This window comes from Antechinus flavipes, chromosome 1 (assembly GCF_016432865.1).
Source record: "Antechinus flavipes isolate AdamAnt ecotype Samford, QLD, Australia chromosome 1, AdamAnt_v2, whole genome shotgun sequence".
In the NCBI taxonomy this organism is placed as follows: domain Eukaryota; kingdom Metazoa; phylum Chordata; class Mammalia; order Dasyuromorphia; family Dasyuridae; genus Antechinus; species Antechinus flavipes.
In genome coordinates, this window is record NC_067398.1 from 176,230,400 (window position 1) to 176,250,849 (window position 20,450).

Here is a 20,450-nt window from a genome sequence, read left to right on the forward strand (position 1 = left end):
AAACAAGAAAACTGTAATTTGCACACACATATACACACATCCACACAAACACACATGTAAGAATACAATTCCCTGAAAGCCCAAACAATTTTTAAAAATACATGCCTAGGACCTTTTTTTAACATTAAAAGAATTAAGCAAAGCATTCCTAACATTGAGAGAAGCTTAAAAATATTGCTTTATGTTTCCTTAGTCAATAAGACATGTTGACGTTGCTAAGATGTAAATAATGTAAGACTGGTGTTTGGTGAATGCTATGAACCTTGCTAAACATGGGGTATTCACAAATATTGTTATATCTTGAAAATATTGCCATTCTAAGTATTTCTCTCTCTCTCTCTCTCTCTCTCTCTCTCTCTCTCTCTCTCTCTCTCTCTCTCTCCCCTCTCTCTTTCTCCCTCTGTCTCTCTTTCTTTTGAAAACAAATTCGTTTTCTGTACATTTTTTTTGTTCAAAGAGGAACTATTGATAAAATATTAATTTTTATATTAGCCTCAATGTATAGATGGGGTGAGACATAGCATATTTAAGCTATTAGACATGTAGGAATGCTAACATTATTATGCGTTATTGTGTCTGTCTTGTGTTCTCCCTCCTCCTCTTCCCCCTCTTTTTTCTCTTTCTTTCTCTGTCTCTCTGTCTCTGTCTCTCTCTTTCTCCCCTTCTCTCTCTCTCTCTGTGTGTAGAACTGACAGTACTGTATCTTACAAATGTTTGGACTTATAGTTTACAAGCACAGAACTGGACTGTTAAAATGCATAATCTGAGCATCTGTGCTTCTTGATATTCATGGATTTATTTACAAGTCCCTGTGTTCTACTTTTTGCCTGTTTCTATGTTTTATATTACTGTCATGCCTATATTCTTGTGGGAATTTCAAATAAGAATCAAGATATAACTGGCAAATATTCTGCAATATAGTTTGCATTTCCATAATTTAGCTGTTTTTTTTTTTAAAGAGACCATTTAAAGAGGTTTATGGACTTAAGGATATAGAAAGAGTATTTTGATTGGCTTTTTCAGTACTCCAACTACTTACGGTTCAGTTCGTGTAAAATGGATGTAATAAAGTGAATTTATGTACATGTATGTGCTTGTGTATATGTAAATGCATTTAGAATGAAAAAGTTCATAAATCTTGGTCAAATTTACTGATTAACTTCAGCACTTTCAGGCTGGCAGTATTTAAATTTTTCACAAAAGAGTTCAAAGGTAAAAAGGCTAGCATGTTATTTTTTTCCTTTTAGATGTCAGACTAACAAAGCTTAAATATTGACAAGAGATAGTATTTCTGTTCATTTCTTTTTTCACTAATTTTTTAACAAGCTACCCTTGAGTCCATATCACCAGTAATAAATATATCTTTTTTTCATTTTCTAACTGTAAAGACATAAATACTACTAAATTATTCAATTAGCACAAAAAATCAGAATTTTAGCTTACTTTGCAATTCGTTGAAGTATATTTTCTGCCCAAAGCTCCACTTTCATAATATCAACATGCTTCTTTTCAAGAATAAGTATTTACTAGCTTTACAGGATCTTGAAACCATAGAACCTTAATACATGTTTTGCTATTTATATCTCTAGTTCTAATTACCAGAGAGCTAAATTGGAATGACAGTGAAATGACTTGATAAATGTCATTTGGAGTACCCACCTTTTGGAACACTGCATATAAGAAAATGTAATGGGGGAGCATTGCAATGCTGATCTTTTGACCAATAATCTTGAAAATAAACATTATATTTAGCACTAGTGTGTGAGAAAATTATTAAACATAAACATTCTCATAAAGACATGTTATATTCATAAATGTGAGATATGTAAAATACTAAGATGGTCACATGGATAGTTGCAACACATGCTAAGCAGCAGATTATTAAAGAAGATCCATTCTTTATTGGAGGGGGGGATAAGAGAGGGAGACATAATTTACAGACAGAAGCTAAACAATTCTGTTTAACACAACTCTGTCTAGTTGATTGTAAGGCATGTGCAGTATTTTTCCAAAGCTCTGTCATCAATAGTAAAGCAATTTACAGCTGAGGATTTTTTTTAGAAGACGTTCATTTTATTAAGAGTCAATAAAAAAGGTTGTGCAGAAAGATATACATGTATTTGCAATTCATATTGTTGCTGTGTTCCTATTGTATTCTGAGCTTCCATCATGGCTGGGCGATGGGAAGCTGGCATTCAGTGCAGGAGAGTTTAAAAAAAAATCTCGGCATTTCCTGATTAGTTTCTAATTATTACCATGGCTCTTTGCTTAAAAATACAGACAAACAAGCAGTATATGAATATATGCACAGATGATATACATGCTGGTAAATAACATTAATAATCCTTTGAGTTCAAGGGGGAGATGCTTTCATTCTGGACTTTCAAACACCTCAGTCTACCCATTCAAAGAGATGACAGAAAAATGAGTCTAAATGTGCAGGCATTAAACATTTAAATTCTCTACTCCCTGGTCATTATACCAACTGACATATTTTACACCTTCCCCTCCCCCACCATGCTTTTGCTGATTTGACTTCATTTACATTGGCTCATTATGCACCCAGTCTTTGTTCTACAGAAAGGAATACAGTATAGTGACAAAGCAAAACTTACATGTGGTCTAGAATATTTTTCTAATTTAAAAATTAGGTTCCACTGCTTGAAATTTACATTTAAGTATTCAACATTGTTTAAATGGAAGGCAAGTCTTTTCTTATACAATAACTATAATCTATATGTAATTATTTTAAAAGGAGAATATGACTTTGGCTAAAATTATCTCAAAATGTCACAAGAAAGGACATTTAAGACCTTTTATTACAAATATTCTCCTAATACCTAAGCAATATTATCATATTAGAAATATCAGGTATCACTATACATGCCTTTACCTAAATTTCTATGTAGGCCGAAAAGGGAAGCTTTTATCCATTTTCTATAAAATCCATTGTTTAGGGCTGCACCTGATGGGTTTCTGTGTATGTACATATGGGTGTGTGATTTTTTCTAACATCAAGCAATAAACAAAATTTCAATTTCTAAGAAAATTTGCAGATCCCTTCTTTACATGTTCTTCAATTAGAAAGGTTTTCTGATTTACAAACCAAATTTTCATTAAATTAAAAGGAAGTCCTGGCTGACCAACCACATGGAAAAAATATGAAACTTACATTCAGCATTAAATGTCTATCCCCATGACAATGCACACTATCTTTTCATTTGTTACAACCAATGGAGACATGGGATTAATCTAATACAGCCTAATTAACCACCCATTCACACATGAGGGTTTTTCATGGTACTGGTGGCACAAATGCTACTTTGTACCACAGTTACATTTGCATTTGTTTGAAGTTGAGTAACAGATATTGTAAAATGCAAATAAAAAATTTTAATAGTGAAACAGGAGAAAGACCACATTTTTGAAGGTAGAAGTCTTTTTCCTATATGGATGATTATTCCGTGTATAATTTATAACTTCACTTTCAATATTAGGACTTAGCATGTTATCTAATTTTTGCTCATATCAATGCTATAGTCATCTTTCTTATTTGCTACATAGCAACAATACTTTAGATAAAGCAATGTCATTGGAGAAAGATGTGGGCCCTTTCATGACTTCATCACTAACTCATTGTGTGGCCTTTGGCAATCCTCTTAACCTGCTTGTGCCTTGATTTCCTCATCTATAAAAAAGAGGGTCTTTGTCCCTCATCTACCTCATGGGGATTCTACAAGGATTAATTAGAATAAAATATTAGTCCTAAGAGAAACACAGTATCTTATTGATGCAAGCTTTTGTTGTTTTCCATTAATTATTTTTATTGTCATGTATTTTGCAATACTTAATTAGAGAAATGCACTTACTGTATATTGGTTCTATATATTCAATTTTAATTTCTATTATTAAAGTTTAAATTTGGGGCTCTATAGTATTCAGAAACAAAAGATGTATGTGATGAGTTGGACTTCCTAAAATGAAGAAAAATCATATGTGGTTTGATAAAATATTACATAATAACACCCCAACTTTGGAAACTTTCAAATTACTCTATAAGAGCATTTTGTATAACAGACTGGAGCTGCATGAATTGCAAGCATTTCCCAAAAAAGTATTTAACATAAACTTCCAATCTATAAGAGAATTAGTTCAATAAAGTGTCCTCTTCCTGGTGATATCTACAATAAAGAGAAGTTCTATGTAGAAATCAGAATTGAGAAAGTCTGAAGGTTTCATTTGTGTCCTAGAAATGATAGATGAATTGTAACTGGGTGATAGTGAATCTGAGGGAAAGTGCTATTAGTGGTCATTCAGGTCCCTCTGAAGACTGACCCAGCAGATCACTCAAGTTGATACTACCACCATAGTACACATTGTATAGATTTAGAATTTCCTTTCTATAGATTTAACTAAATTTCATAGGTTTAACATAGGTTACATTTTTGGAAGTTAACATTTTAGTCAATTTAGAATCAGATCCAAGTAATCATCTGATTGATAGTTAGTTACTCTGGGCAATTTTAGTCCTTTTCTTATAAGATTTAAGACTTATATATAAACAATAAAGTACTTTTTTGTAGACAGTCTTTATGAATCAGTGGAATTAGATGTGATCAAAAGATGCCATGGCTTATTAAGACATAGTTTCAAGGTGAAGGAAAGATGAATTTGTCCCTGTCACTGGGGATGTTACCTGGAAACAGTTTTGTGAGGGAGACTTACTGAGTCTTTGCCTCACTTCATTCTTCCACGATCATTTATTTAGACTCCTGCCTCAAAATAGAAGGCCTGAATCAATGGAATAAAATAGAACTATAAGCTCTGGTTCACTCTGATCAATTTGTATAGGAACTGCCCAAAGATGCTCTAAAAATTAATCTAAACTTGTTTTTAGTATCATCTACATTTGGGGAATTGAACAAAATGAAGGCACTGGAAGAGTTGCTTTTACTTTATATCCCAATGTGGGTCATGGGCAGCTTAGGTGGTACAGTGGATAAATGCTGGGTTAGGAGTCAGACGATTCAAGTTCAAATCAGACATCAAACACTTACTAGCTATGTGATCCTGGACAAGTCACTTCATCCAATTTGCCACAGTCTCCTCATCTCTAAAATGGATTGGAGAAGGAAATGACAAATCACTTTAGTATCTTTGCCAAGAAAACTCCAAATTTTCAAAGTTTCAAAGAGTTTGATACAAGCTAGATAAACAATCCGAATACAGGAAGCAATAGTTAGTCTGTGCTGTATGAGAGTAAAGGAAGATGCATGTTGAGTCGAATCAATGAATTGTTTAGGTATAATTGAAAGTAAATGTGTTTGGATGTTGAATACCTTATTCAGGCCAGTGTGGTCCACCAATGCACTGGATCCCTTTTGATATGTTGTTCTATGAATATATTTTTCATTGGTTAAAGTGTTGATGTTCTATCATAAAAATTGTACATTTCTTGAAACAACAACTATGCCTTTTTCTTTCACATCTTCCATAGTATATAACCTGAATTCTTAGTGTATACTAAAATTTGTATTTTATTGCATGTATTTTGTATTTATATAAAAATGTATTATGTATATTTATTATTACATACATTATTAATTATATATTTTATATATAGATATATTCCCCTGGTCGTATGTAAGCTCTTTGAGAGAGGAACTACTGAATCTGTGTCTTTATATTTTTATATTGCCAATGCTTAGCATAGTATCTTATAAAAAGAAGTCATTTAAATGGGTGTCTAATTTTTGGGCTGAATAAATGTTGACTGTTAAATCTAGTTCAGCTTCCAAAATTGTCGATCTAGGAGAAATATTTAATTCACAATAGTCTATATCCATTGTATACCTATAATTTATTTCCAGATCCAATCACTGAGACAGAGCTGGAGGATACCAAAGATGTCATTTAATCCAATTCATTAATCTCACAAATGAAGAAAACAAGGGCTAGAGAGTTTAAATGACTTGTCCTATGTCACACACCTTGTTAATGGCAGAGTTGAGACTCAATAACAAGCAACTTGTGTTGTCTATATACAATGGGTTATTAAGAATCTTATGGAATATGAGATTTTTTTAGACATTTAAGCCAAAAATCATTAGGTTCTTCCTGAATCACTGCAAGAGGGAGCTAAAGAATCCATAATTAAGCTATTTCCCACACATAAACAAAAATATTTGACTAAAAGGTAAAAGAATAAAAAAAGGATGTGCTTTGAAATAAATAATAACTAGCATTTATATAGTGTTTTAAGACTTATATTTACAAAGATTATCTCATCTTATCCCCCAAACAATTCTGAGAAGTAGAAGTATGATTAGTCACTGAAGGGACACTTCAATACCTTTAAAAGACAAATTAATGATGATATTTAATGGATTGTTCATAAACTCTAATGATCACATTTGTAATTTATTGACATTTTTATCTAGGTATTACTAAAGATACATCATTCTCACTCTAACTAGGTTCTAGAATATTACCAAAAGCCTCATGCTAGAATTGGTACAAAAAACTGTCAGATATAGATAGCTAAAAAGAGAGGAGGGCCTTCATATAATAAGCTTGAATATTGCTCCCATATTTAACTATTATTGACATATTTTTTTAAACCCGAAGAAGCTCTCCAGTGTGGTTTATATATGTGAAATGCCTATCTGTATTTTATATATACATATTGAGTATATATGTATGTATGTATATATGTATGTATGTATATATATGTGTGTGTATGTACATATATACATATATATGTATATATATATATGCTGTGAATTTGTGTAGGTAGTCATGAATCACATTTAATGAAAAATTAATAGAAACTTCTATATAAATTCCTGAGAAAATCAAAAATTTTTTGAACTGGTGTTAGAAGAATTCACGTTGATGAGGCCATAAATTTACTCAAGTAGCAAATAATTTACCTAATTTTAATTAGAACTGAATTTTCAGATAAAAAATAATATTGTATATAAAAAGAATCTGTTTCAAATTTATACTTGTTTTGGACAATGTCTTAAAAATTAAATAGTATCACTTATTTTATAGATATGAGTAGGCCAAAGTATTTTAATTTAAAAGTATATATTTGGACAAAAAAATTATATTTTAATTTAATAAGTCTAATTTTAATTTGACTTGTAGGGAATTCTACAAGATTATTTTAATTGACTAAATATTCCACCTGTCAGTATAGATTTTCTTTCACTAACATCTGACTCATTATGGCATAGAAATGACCCTGGATTCTCAAAGGTCAGGTTGGTAGAACACAGATACTGACAGGGTGTACTTACACCAGTCTAGAATATAGACCCATTGACAGACAGTATTTATCTTCTCACAATCAGTTTGGCCAGTTTGTGGAGGCTCATCACCAGACTGACTTTAAGATAATGGAATTTTTCAGTCACAGATTTAAAAAAAAAATCAGTATTTGTGATTGGTTTATACATATTCTTGAAACATTGAAGTAAATAACTAACAGAATCCCTGTTTAAAACTTATCTAAGGAAAAATTTAAATGTACCAATAATAGCATTTTAAATTTATAAGAAGATAAAAATAATTCAAAAGATTTTTTTAAAGAATTCTACTAAATGGCATGGTGATAATCTATAGTTGTTTTTGAATTATTTTATTCAGTTCAATTTATCAGATATTTATTAAGCAGGTACCTTGTGCAAAATTCTATACTTGCTACTAGTGTAGATACAAAATTTAAATATGGCATATTCTCTGCCCTCATGGAGCTTACAATGTAGCAAAGTGAAAGAATACATACATAAACAACTGCAGTACACAATAATATATGCATTAGACAAGTGCAAAATGAAGTCCCATATGAAGTCCAAAAGAAAAATCTTTGTTGAATCAAAAAAGGGATGGCACTTGAGTTACATTTTGAAGAATGAGGATTCAGCAGTCTGAAGACAAGGTGAAAAAAAATGATAATGAGAGCAAATAGAAAGAGCAAATCAAAAGGGTTAGTTTAAAATATATAAATATATATGTTGTGAATTTGGGTTGGTAGTCATGAACCACATTTAATGAAAAATTAATAGGAACTATATAAATTTCTGAGAAAATCACCTTTTCTGATGCTCAATGTTTATTTTGTTTTCCATTCTTTTTTGTCCCTTAATTTGAATTTTCTTCATTTTACAAAAAATCCCATTTGTAAATCTGGACAAAAAGACAAAAATATGAAATAGTTCAAATTAAGTTTTATTGTAGATAACCTTTTTAAAATGTTTTACTTATTTAAAAGAAAATTACAAAATATAGTAATTTATTTTAAAGTTATAATAAATGGTGAAGATAATTGATGATATTTTTCACAGTAAATATCCCAATCTTATTTTATTTTTTAAATGTCTCAAGAGAATATATATATTATATAAATAGAATATATATCATATACATACACAATATAAACCAGTATGATATTCCCCCATATCTAGAACAATAATCAAAAATGAAAAATAAAATTTATGATACATTCAGATAAGGTTTAATAAAAAAGTAAAATAAGAAAAAATCATATAAAGGTAAGTTAATACCAGAATATTATCCCCAAGAATTAATAACTTTTCTATATATTTGGTTTCTTTTGAAATAGACATACAAACATAAGGATGTAGATGTTGTCTCCAACCTTCTTGAATCCAAAATAAATGTTGGAAAACCAACAAGGTATCACAAATATACAAAATTTCTAATTAAGATGAAAGTGATTCCTAAAATCATGGTTTATTTGTGAAAGCTCCATGTGGCATTACAACGAGATAAAACAGGAGAAAGATGGAAACAGTTAAACAATTAGTTGCTACTCTTTTCTTTTGTCTTTCTAAATTGTGGGCTGTCCTGATTACTAGAAAAGAGCCAGCATAATTTTTCTATAATTCAAAACGTCTTGTTAAGAATGTACAAATAAAAAAGCCTAAGGGTTCAGATATTAAATATCATCACTTCTACAAATTTCCAGATCACAGCACCTTCATCTTTTATATAGTATGATTTAACACCATATTGCCATTACTCCTGAACCCCCTATGCTTTTCCTTTCAATCAGTTCTATAAACACATAATTCTCCAGAGGTTAATTCACCACTTACCTTCTTTAGTTTCCATCTTCTCCTATTTTGGAATATGGACTGCAGAACTGAGTGCCCCCTAGAAATTCAATTTCAATTGTAGGTCCATCAAAACCACATTGTACTTTATATAAAGCTAATGTAAATAGACTGAGCTTAAATTTAGTGTGCATCCTTTAAACATAATCTGAAAGAGGGGATCGAGAAAGTCCATTATAGGCATCTAAGAGTCAGGTGAATTACTATTTAAAATAGATTGCTGATGTTAATCAAAGATATCTGTTTTAAAATTTATCCTAGTCAAGACAAACAGGAAGTAAGAATACAACTTCATTGGGTTGAGAAAGGAAAAGATCCTTTATTATCATTGTCCCAAATAACAAAAATCACTTGAAAATAGTTAATTTTTATTCCTAAAATAATAAATGAACCAAAACATTGCATCATCTTTCCCAAATTTTATCAATTTTGTGATGTTTTCCATTATTTTAAAGTAGATTTTGATTCTTTTTCAACTCCCAAGAGACTCTCTTTTCACTTTTAGATCACTTATCATGTATAGTACAATTCACAATGAAAAGAGACTCTTGGTGGAGCTGCATTTTGCTGCAATAAATTATGAGGTTGCTGTTATATTTAAATAGTCAAATTCTGGTATGTATCTGGAACTTTGCAGGAATGCATTACACAAATCTTCCTTTTGTGCTTATTCACCATTTTTAATTCTATTCTTTCCAAATTCAGCTGTATACTAAAATCCCTCAATAAAATCATATAATCTATTACCTGCCTCAACTTTTTCTTCTGTGGGACAAGAATCAGATAAAAAAAAAAACTTTAAAACATTTTTATATACTATACATATATCAGATAGGTGTAAAGAGACCAAACAAAAATTGATCCTAAAATAAAAGAACTGAAACCAGAATGTAGGAGATCTAAGAGTCATCAGCTGCATGCTTGGGTTCGTTCTTCCATTATTCTCATCTCCCTTCATCTCCTTCATCCTATTCCTTCAATCTTCCCCATTCTCATAGGTTGTTTCCTGGGTCCCTAAACCATTTCTCCAATTATTATTCACACCACTCAGTATATGCCAAGCCTAACTTCTGCCATCTTAAAATATTTGACTTTGAAAAGGTTTTTTAAAAAAAGGTAGATAACACTGACTACCCTAAAGAGAAGAGACCAGGTAGAAGAAGGCTGAGGGGCATGGTACACATGACAACCATGGTACATGCCATGGCTCAGTAATTTGCACAACAGATTGATACCCTGTGAAATTTAATCTGTGCTCTGCCACTCAGGGATTTTTGGAAAGTTCTTAACCTCAGTTAGCTTGCTCAGTTTCCTCATTTGCACAAGGGCATACTGAAAGTAGAATGGTTGATCTAAAATATTAGACACTAGAAACTGAATGATTAATTTCTTTTCTGGTGGCTGTCAGTTGAAACTGCTTGGTGGGAAATGTGTACTTGGCAAGGACATTCTGAGGGATAAACAGTGGTTATACAGCACTTTAGAAATATAAATAACAATCATAAAAAAATGTTGCCGTGCACATGATCTCTGCCAAGGAACACTGTAATTTACACTTTTACCCTGGGCATAATTGTTATTTTATCCTTTTCTCTGTTCACACCCATCTGTTCCTCCCTTGGGCCTGTGAGCCACAAGAGTTTTCACAAAAATAATCTTTAAAACATATATTTACCCTCTCATTGACCCCTTAAACTAGCTCTTTATTACTCCAGGGCATTTTAAATTGTTCTAAATTTGTTTTGGAGGTTATGGGTGTATTCTCCCCTCAGTAGGCATTCATAACCCCCATTAACTTCTCTGGGTTTCAGACATACATATCAAAGTGGGACCCGATCCTCACATGTTTAAATCATGATTAAAAACTATTTTCAAAAAAGGAAGACTAAAGCTGTAACCTGAAAAAATGGAAGTGAAAATGCAAACTATCTTGCATGTAAATGAAGAAGTTACTTTTTCTAAGTGTCCAAAATGGCATTTCCATTGAAATGTGACCTCTGGCACCATTTCCAATTCATTTTTATACTAATTATTGACTCTAAATTGATACAGATTATGAAATGAAATGTGTGTAACATAACTTCTCAAAAATGGTCCTTAACCATGTGCCAAAAAGTGTTGCTATAGGAAAATATTTCTTATTATCACTTCATTAGCCCACCTGTGGGCAGAATTTGATCTTACCTATTTATTGTCAGATTTTAAAATGTCTATGTCATATACACTTGTGAAATTTGCATAAATAAGCCTGCATGCAGATATGCCTATGGAAATGAGGTGATGGTGTATTGCAACTGTCCAATTTTTCCTTATAAACACTGATCTGTGTAGTGAATGAACATTACTAGGAGGCAAATACAAATTTTACATACATATATTTGGTAGCCCTTTGAAATTTTTGCTTTGAAATACAGATATATCATACATGCAAATAAATATACTAATTCATTCATGCATTTTAATGATATGAAGTCAATTCTAAACCCCACAGCAGAAAGTATAATATTAAAATTCATTTCTTTGTACAAATAAATTTTGTGCATTTCTCAGCAAGAAAGAGAGATATAGGTGATTTTAAGATATTTTACAAACTGAATAGATCTTTCTTTAAATAGAATAGTTACTGATTAAATTAATTGCAATAATTTGTCTAGGTCACTAAAATACCAATTGGTAATTTATTTAACAAAAATTAACTAGATTAAATCTTTTGGCCTCAAAGAGTCTATGACTGCCCAACTAACTTTGTAATATAGGTAATGTAGGTAGAAGAATTTATTCTATTTGATACCCAGAATTTCTTTACAACATGGATTTGAAGTGTAAAGCAAGTAGAAACCAATCACATTATAATTTTTTCACTAAAGAATAATGCTTTATTTGAAAAGATAACACATCCTTCCATTGCCAAGTTGATTAGGTTGGAACTAAAACTGGATTTTGAAAATGCAGAATAAGGGGATCAGTTCTTTACACTTTCAGGATACTTCCATTTAATTATATAATGGTAGTCTTTGACCCCAGTGGTGGAAGGACTACAGATATCCTCCAAAATAATTTAGAGTGTGTAAGTGAAACACTTATATGTAAATACAGTTCTCTGCTGAGCTTGATCAAGGCATAAAGGGAGTTCTCTTAACAACATCAGCATTAATTACAGAACAGAGCCTACCATGGCGCCCTGGTCAGTTAACTGGGATTCTAAGCCTGCTTCAGGTTTCCTAGAGAAGTCTATATGCTGTACTATATTAGATCTAAAAGGCAGTTAGTGAATTAACTTGAGTCATGGAAGATTTGGAAAATGTGTTCAGGTGAACACTTTTTCAAAAAGCCCTTTTTAAAATTTCTATAAATACTTTTATATAAAAAATTCTAACATTGCACTTTCAGAGTTTTGCTATGTCTGATAGGAAAGCAAATCTTCCTTTGGGAGATATCTGCCTTCCTCTACCATTGCTTCTCATCAAGTAAAAGAAATGTATCTGTCTTGTGAATAACTTTTGGTTATGTCACAGTATGACATGTGCCTGAAATAGTCCTGCCCCCATATGAGATAAAAAAAGGCAACCATCCCACAAATAAGCCCATGAACAATTAAAAGGCCAAAACATCTCAATCCCAGTAGTAGGGAAGGGAAATGTTACCTTGGCTCCTCACTGATTAAAATACCAGAAACAAAGATTCCAAAACCCAAAACAGAGATTGAAGGATAAAGAACATAGTGCACCAGAAAGAAGTATGAAAAACAGAAATGGTTCAATTAGACTGTTGTCTTTATCCATGGATATACGTTAGAGGTTGACACAAGCTCAGGACATAGACTCCTAGGAAATTGCTTTGGCACATGTTAGGGAACCAAAGGCAAATGTCACCTTTACCAGAACTGATCATCTATCAAACATGTAACTTTGAGGGCATCACTAAATAAAAATAAATTCAAAACAATGTAAAAGTCTAAATTAGTATATATTCTGCTTTTGTCTTGTTAAGTGGAATTAAGCATCTCACTCCAATGAATATCTTGAAGGTGGGATGGACACACCTGATTCATAATGATGCTTACCCATTACTCACGTTGTCAGCTAAATTCCTGTTACCTTCAAAAAATAGCCCTCTATTGAGTATCTTTTCCTGGAACAAACCATAGTATTATAAATTTAGAGCAAGATAGTCATCTATTCCAATATCCTCATTTTATAGATGAGGAAACAGAGGCTATGGGAAGCTTAGTGATCAATCTAAGATCACAAAAGTGGTAAATGACAAAGTCAGGATATGAAGTTCTTATTCCAAACCAAGTGCTTGATCCATTATGCCACTGTGCACTAAAATATTATGCTATTTTAACAATCATCATAAGTCAAAATAAAGAGTAAATTTAAAAAATAAAGGAGGTCCATGTAGATCACGAAAAGTAAAATTGAGAAAAATGAATTTATAATCTATATATCATGCTTTCATGTGATAAACATTAAATTTATGAGAGATTCAAAGAGAAATAAGAATTGAGTCCAACTCTTAAAAATTGTATAATAAAGTAAATGTGTATACAAATTATTATATTATACAAATTTAGAATGTGAGAAGGTCATAAAATTCCATGAACTCCACAAGGGAGAAAACATTTCAGTAAGAGGGATTACAGAAAGGCTTCTTGGAAGAGAGAACATTTAATTTGTATTTTGAAGGATGAATAAGACTTAAAAAAAGCTGAAACCATAGATTAGGAGCTGGAAAAGACCTCAGAGGTGATATAGTCTAACCTTTTCATTGTGTACGTGAGGCCCAGGAAAATAAAATTTCTTGATGGATCACATAGGTGGTAAGCATCAGGAATGGGTTTTGAACCCATAGCATCTGAGCCAGCATGTTGAAAATACCATACCACACTGTATTCCATAATAGGATAGCTAAGGATAGTATGGGAATGTGACATGAACATGGTATCTTGAATACTGATATTCTTTATGGACATGATGGTTCCAAAGCTGAGGCAAGAGCTTTCAGCCACTCCCTCATTTATCTCAACTTTGCCTCTCCTGATCTATGCGGATCTTTTATTTTTTAAACTTTAGTCTTTATTTTGTCTTATGATTGTTGAAACAGGGTAATATTTTAGTGCAATGTGGCATAATGGATCAATCACTTGATTTGGAGTGATAATGATTCAAATCCCAGCTTCACCACTTAATACGTTTGTGATCTTAGATTTAGCCTTAGAAAAGGCTAAACTTTTCATAGCCTGTTTCCTCATCTATAAACTGAGAGTATTGTATTAGAGAAAACTTCTGGAAAAAAAATTCAAGAAGACAGTGGAGCTATGTTTACCACATGCACTGTGAGCTGAACAGTTACTGTCTTTCTGCTAAACTAAAGAGTTAGATGAATTACAAGGAGATTCAATTTTAACTCCCCTAGAATTATAGGACATTTGCATCCTTTTTTGGGGATACAGAGAATGTTTTATATTTCTTTATTTTTCTATGTCTCCTCCCCATCTTAATTAAATGGATTGCTATGGAATTAATATATTTCTGGTATGCCTTGCATTAGAATAACATGCTTAAAGGAGAGCTCAGAATGTGGGTTGAAGAGTAACTTATAAAAACTAAAAACACTAACTCTAATAAGATATGATATAGGTAGTATCTACGATGAAATCCAGCCTGGCCTTTACTCCAATTCAAATTCAGTTTCTATATTTTTCCCTCTTGAAAAAGAAAACATTAATAGGGAAAGTACAAATGCTCCCTAAACCAAAAACTTTTAACTTTCAATTTTAAAAGTTAAAATATTTTCTACATTGCAATTCCTAATATGATGGCATCATGGTTGGAAGGAGTAATGATATAGTATAGGTATTCAGAATAACATTATTTGCATAATTATAAATAAAATTATAAAAATATTTTCAAATATAATCTAATTAATGATAAGATTATAAAAATATTTTCAAATATAATCTAATTAATGATAATCAGTTATGGGAAGTTGATGGATATTTCACAGAAGGAATAGATTGTTGAATACCTTAGCATTGAGTTTCATTTGTTGACTTTTTAGAGCTAAAGAGGTTATTGGAGACCATATAGTTCACCTCTTTATTTAACAAATGAAGAACTTAATTATCTGTATTTTGGATAGGAAGGCAGGATTTCCATGAAACCCTTTTTCATACACACATACACACACATACATAAATCTATATCTCTTTCTACATATACATCTAACAATAAATAAGCAGACAGATAAATATCTCAAAACTAGTAATTGTATTTTGGGGTTACTTTCTAACAATAATACATTCTTTAAAAGATTCTACAACAAGTTTCAGAATAAAAATAATGTAATAACATCTTTTTCAATTCTAAAACATTAATTCTTTCAGTATTGATACTATTTTCTGAGACTCAGTTGCTTATCTGCAAAGTGGCAATAATCCTTATTTTATTTGCTTCATAGGGTTATTATGAAGCTTAATTGAGATCATGTACGTAAAAATGCTCCAAAAGTAAATGTAAATATTTTTATCAGTTGGTTCGTTATTGTCATGACATCACTACGTTAGAGTCAAGTTGTAGTGTATCTGACTGTGGCTGATCAGATGAATACTAGTTCAGAATGCTCTGCCACGGATTGGACACAAATGGTTTCTATCAGCATTTGGGCGGCTTCTCTAATTTTGTACATCTCATGTTTTCTTTCGGGCTAATTCAATTCTACTTTTCTCATAAAATACAGCACCTTCTCTGATGAGGGCACCCCATGCTGGGTGGTCGTGTGCCAGTGCCTCCAATTTCATACAATTAACTCTAAAGTTCTTTAAAAATACTTTGAGAATGTCCTTGTATCCCTCTTTCTGACCACTTGTTCTTGTGAACACTTGTTCTGTGTGAATTCTCCATAAAATAAATTTTTTTGGCAAGCGTACATTTAACATTTGAACAATGTGGCCATTCCGATGGAGTTGTGCTCTCTGCAGTAAAGTTGGAATGCTTGGCAGTTTAATTTGAGAAAGGATCTTAGTGTTTGGTATCTTATCCTGGTAGCTGATCTTCAGAATTTTCCTAAAACAATTCCAATAGAAGTAATTCATTCTATTATTAGTATTATGGTTTGTATTAGCTGCCAAACTTCCTGGCAAAAACAAGATTATGTTTTGAAATCAAAAAAATCTCAGCTGTTGAGATTATACTGCTAACCTCTTTATAGTGGCCAGAAACTGGAAACTGAGTGAATGACCATCAATTGGAGAATGGCTGAATAAATGGTGTTATATGAATATTATGGAATATTATTGTTCGGTAAGAAAATGACCAACAGGATGATTTCAGAAAGGCCTGGAGAGACTTACATGAACTGATGCTGAGTGAAATGACCAGGACCAGGAGATCCTATATAATCTATATAATTACTATATAATTAGTACTATATACTAATATATAGTATTATTACATAATACTATATAATGATCAATTCTGATGGACGTGGCCCTCTTCAACAATATGATGAATCAAATCAGTTCCAATAGAGCAGTAATGAATTGAACCAGCTATACTCAGAGAAAGAACTCTGGGAGATGACTATGAACCACTACATAGAATTCCTAATCCTTTTTGATTTCCTTCACAGGCTAATTGTACAATATTTCAGAGTCCAGTTCTTTTTGTACAGCAAAATAACTATATGGACATGTACAATATATTGTATTTAACTTATACTTTAACATATTTTACATGTATTGGTCAACCTGCCATTTGGGGGAGGGGGGAGGGGAAGGAGGGGAAAAATTGGAACAAAAGGTTTTGCAATTATCAATGCTGAAAAATTACCCATGCATATATTTTGTAAACAAAAAGCTATAATAAAAAAAGAGATTATACTACTAAAATAAAATTGATTAACATTTGAGGGATTTTATATAAATTCTCTGTGTGGATATAGAAGCTGATCTTTACACAGTCAAAATTAAATAGAGAGTTTAGCAATCACCTAGACCATTGAGAGAATAATAAGAATAATAGATAGCATTTACGTAGTGCTTAAGATTTGAAAAGCACTTTTAAAGTAGTAAATTCTTTTGTTCTTTACATCTCTGTGAAGAAGGTTCTATTATTATCCCTTTCCACAGATGAGTAAATTGAGGCACAGAAAGATTAAGTGATTTGCCCAGTAACACAGAATTAGTGTTTGAATTGGGATGTAAACTCCAAGTTCTACAGATCTAGCCATTACACTACATAGCCAAGGCTGCCTGCATTGATCAGACTTGTGATAGTCCACTTTATTTTGCTTCTTTGGGTAGAATCCAAAACTTCAAATTATGATTTACAAATCTAAATTGATGGTTTTCTTTTTACAATCTACAAAGCAACAAATCCCACTGTGGTGGACTCCATTCACTCTGAATAATTAGCTAACATTTCAGTAATACAAATGATCTAAATATAACGGAAATAATAGAATCAAGGTGTTTTTCATCAAAGGATGGTTCTTCATGACATTTGATATAGGGTTTAGGGGCAGAAGAGTCTTTACAGATAATCTAGAATAGCTTTCTAACCCTCCTTGTCATTAACTTCTTTGTGTACTATAGTGATTTGTTGTGTACATTTATAATTGAAGGAAATGCCAAATTTCAGTGAGAGAGATTATTAAAAATGAAGATTTTTTTCCCATTGACGTTCACAAAAATCTTCTCTATGGACATCCGAGTAGGAACCTATGTATAGTTAAGAACCCCTAATTTAGAACAATAGCTTCATTTTTCCAGCTCATAAATGGGATTGTGACTCATCCAAGGTCTCAGAGGAATATGTATCCAAATCTTTTGCACTATATCATGGGGAAAGAACTAATAATATCTATTTTATTAGCTATTTTTCTCTTAAGTTTTTTTTCTTATGTCATTGTTATGTTTAGTAGGACATATTTAGACCAAAGAAGGAAAAGGCACGTTGCTCCAGTTTTCTTTGCCCTATATGGTATCACAAAGAATGGGACACGACTGAACAACAGCAATAAGACCTATTCCTGTATTCAAATCTATGTAACATCTATGTTATAACAAGGTTATATTTTATTTTAGTCTCAAGTGCATTATTATTTATTCTTTATACTTGTCCTTATACTTTTCATTCATGTTATTTTTTATTTTTATTTTTGTTCATTCATGTAATTTTTTATGTGTTTTATTGTCATGCTAGATTTACATTATATATTCTAGGAAGAAAGGGATCATATATTACTTAGCTTCTGTCTTCTCCAATGCCTAACGCACTACTTTGAACATATGTGATACGTAATATGTTTATTAATATGAAATTATGACTCTGAGCATTTTATAGTTAGAACTCAAAAACACATTACCTATCATCCATTCCAAACCTTTCATTTTATAGATGAGCAAACAGTCCCAAAGAGGTCATAACTTGACAAGAGTCAGAGGGATACGAGGTGACTAGCGATCCAGGAAGCAAGCCAGATTCTCTGATTCTAACTCTATTTTTTTTCTACTATATATTTTTTTGTTTTTCTACTAGATAATATAGCTTCATGAGTTCTGAAAACAAGGGGTCAAAATAGTTCAGTATCATAAAAGAAACAAAAAATTGAAACATTTCACAATCATAGAAAATTAATTTAGTCCAGCTCTCTTTTCATAAATGAGAATGAGGAAACTGAGTGGCTAGACTAAAGTTACTTAGATCAAATATAATCATTGACTAGAGTCAGTTCTGCTACTGCTTCTACATCATGGTCTTTTCTATTAAGAAGGCTTAAAATGAATAAAAGTAGAGATATCAAAAAAAAACCTTTTAACTATGGCTTAATTATCAAATGGAGACACAGAAAACTAGAAAAATGACTTTGATTAGTTTGTATACTACATAGAATTTTATTTACTCTCAATTCTTGATATAAAAAAGCCTATAACTAAAGGAAATTCACTTTTTCATTCACAAACCAAATATTTACTAAACACCTATTCTGCATAAGGCACTATTAGGCACTGTATTTAGTAGTCTTATTGTTATGAAAAACTTCAAAGTCTCAAAAGATCAATATACATTTAAGTTATAGTTCTTTCTCTTCAAAAATTAGCAAGCCAAATAATTAGTATTATGTAAATACGTAATAATACCTTTATTTTATTAGAAATATTCTGTTATTTAGTTTACTAAATAATCATTGCCTATTATTATCTTGTCTTTTTTTCTGAACACTGTTGTAAACAACATAAATTTTTTTAAACCTCAAAGACAATTAGTGAAAGTTATTACATATTAATTAATCTTTGAAAGATCAGACTTATCTAAAGACCAGAGGATATGCATAATTTATGTAACCTCAAGCAATCATAGGCAGACAAGATTATACCTCATGTTTCAGTGTATTTTCTGCTGCCATGAAGATGCATTTGAAGAATTTAATAGTATATTTTAATATGAATTTTTTGACTGAACATAATCTTACTGTTCAAAAATGACCTTTATAAAATCTGTCCTAAAAGCAGCAAGATTTCCACAGATAAATAATGTTAATCAATAGAAAAGGAGCAAGTAATTCATTAACATTTCTTAGGGGACATTGGGTTATATATTAAATAAATCCTTTGCAATCTTATTTTACTTTTTCATTATAATAACCAAGGAAATATTGCAGTAGGACAGAGGTCTTACAATTATACCTTCAGTTATCAATAATTTCTGTCTATTATGTGGGGACGCATAAAAGGTCAGAAGTTTAGACATTATTTCTGGATCCCTTGACTAACTACCCCTTATAAAGGAATTGGTGTTTACTGTGTTTCTCAAAGTCATGACATCCCCAGGTTTACACATTCTCTGATTCTTTTGGCTTTGGGCAATTGGAATTTTTGCTAGACCAGAGACTGTCAACATAGTCAGTTGGACATACATCACTTTGGATTTCTTGCCTTTCAGCAGTTTTACCTTAGATTGGCAGAAGGGACCTCATGCTGGTCTAATTCCAGGAATAATTCCAAATAGTCATTTCTGTCATTTTTCTCTAGAAGATAAGTCACTAGCCATCTTCTCCTCTGAAATGCACAATTTTAAATGGTGTTAGAAAAAGTTGTTTATTGTAAAAAAGAAAATTTTTCATTTTTGAAGTCCCAAGAAACTTTATAGGGAAATCTTTCTTTTTTTTTCCATTCCTTGCATATAATATTCCATGACAGAAACATGCATGTCAGTCAAGCATTAACTAGTTGGTTTCATTCTTACATACCATAGTGTAGACAAAGAGCTTTTTAATGGTTTTTTAAAATGTGACTTGGAGTAG

At 31.5% G+C, this 20,450-nt stretch overlaps 1 protein-coding gene across 14 annotated transcripts in view; it reads right to left on the reverse strand.

Moving 5' to 3' along the window:
• Positions 1 to 20,450, reverse strand: part of LOC127559433 (uncharacterized) — a 164,396-nt gene that overhangs the window by 56,109 nt on the left and 87,837 nt on the right. For 10 of the 14 annotated variants that reach the window (XM_051993288.1, XM_051993257.1, XM_051993213.1 and 7 more), the window contains 3 exons: positions 20,099 to 20,205; positions 8,101 to 8,193; positions 7,617 to 7,934 (listed from right to left, as the gene is read on the reverse strand). In XM_051993288.1, the coding sequence (XP_051849248.1) occupies positions 7,655 to 7,934; positions 8,101 to 8,193; positions 20,099 to 20,205 (480 nt within the window). In that variant the 3' untranslated portion in view covers positions 7,617 to 7,654. Of the gene's footprint in view, positions 1 to 2,051; positions 5,114 to 7,616; positions 7,935 to 8,100; positions 8,194 to 9,125; positions 9,184 to 20,098; positions 20,206 to 20,450 lie in introns of those variants that run through there. The other 4 variants (XM_051993312.1, XM_051993318.1, XM_051993303.1 and 1 more) reach the window with 4 other exon arrangements.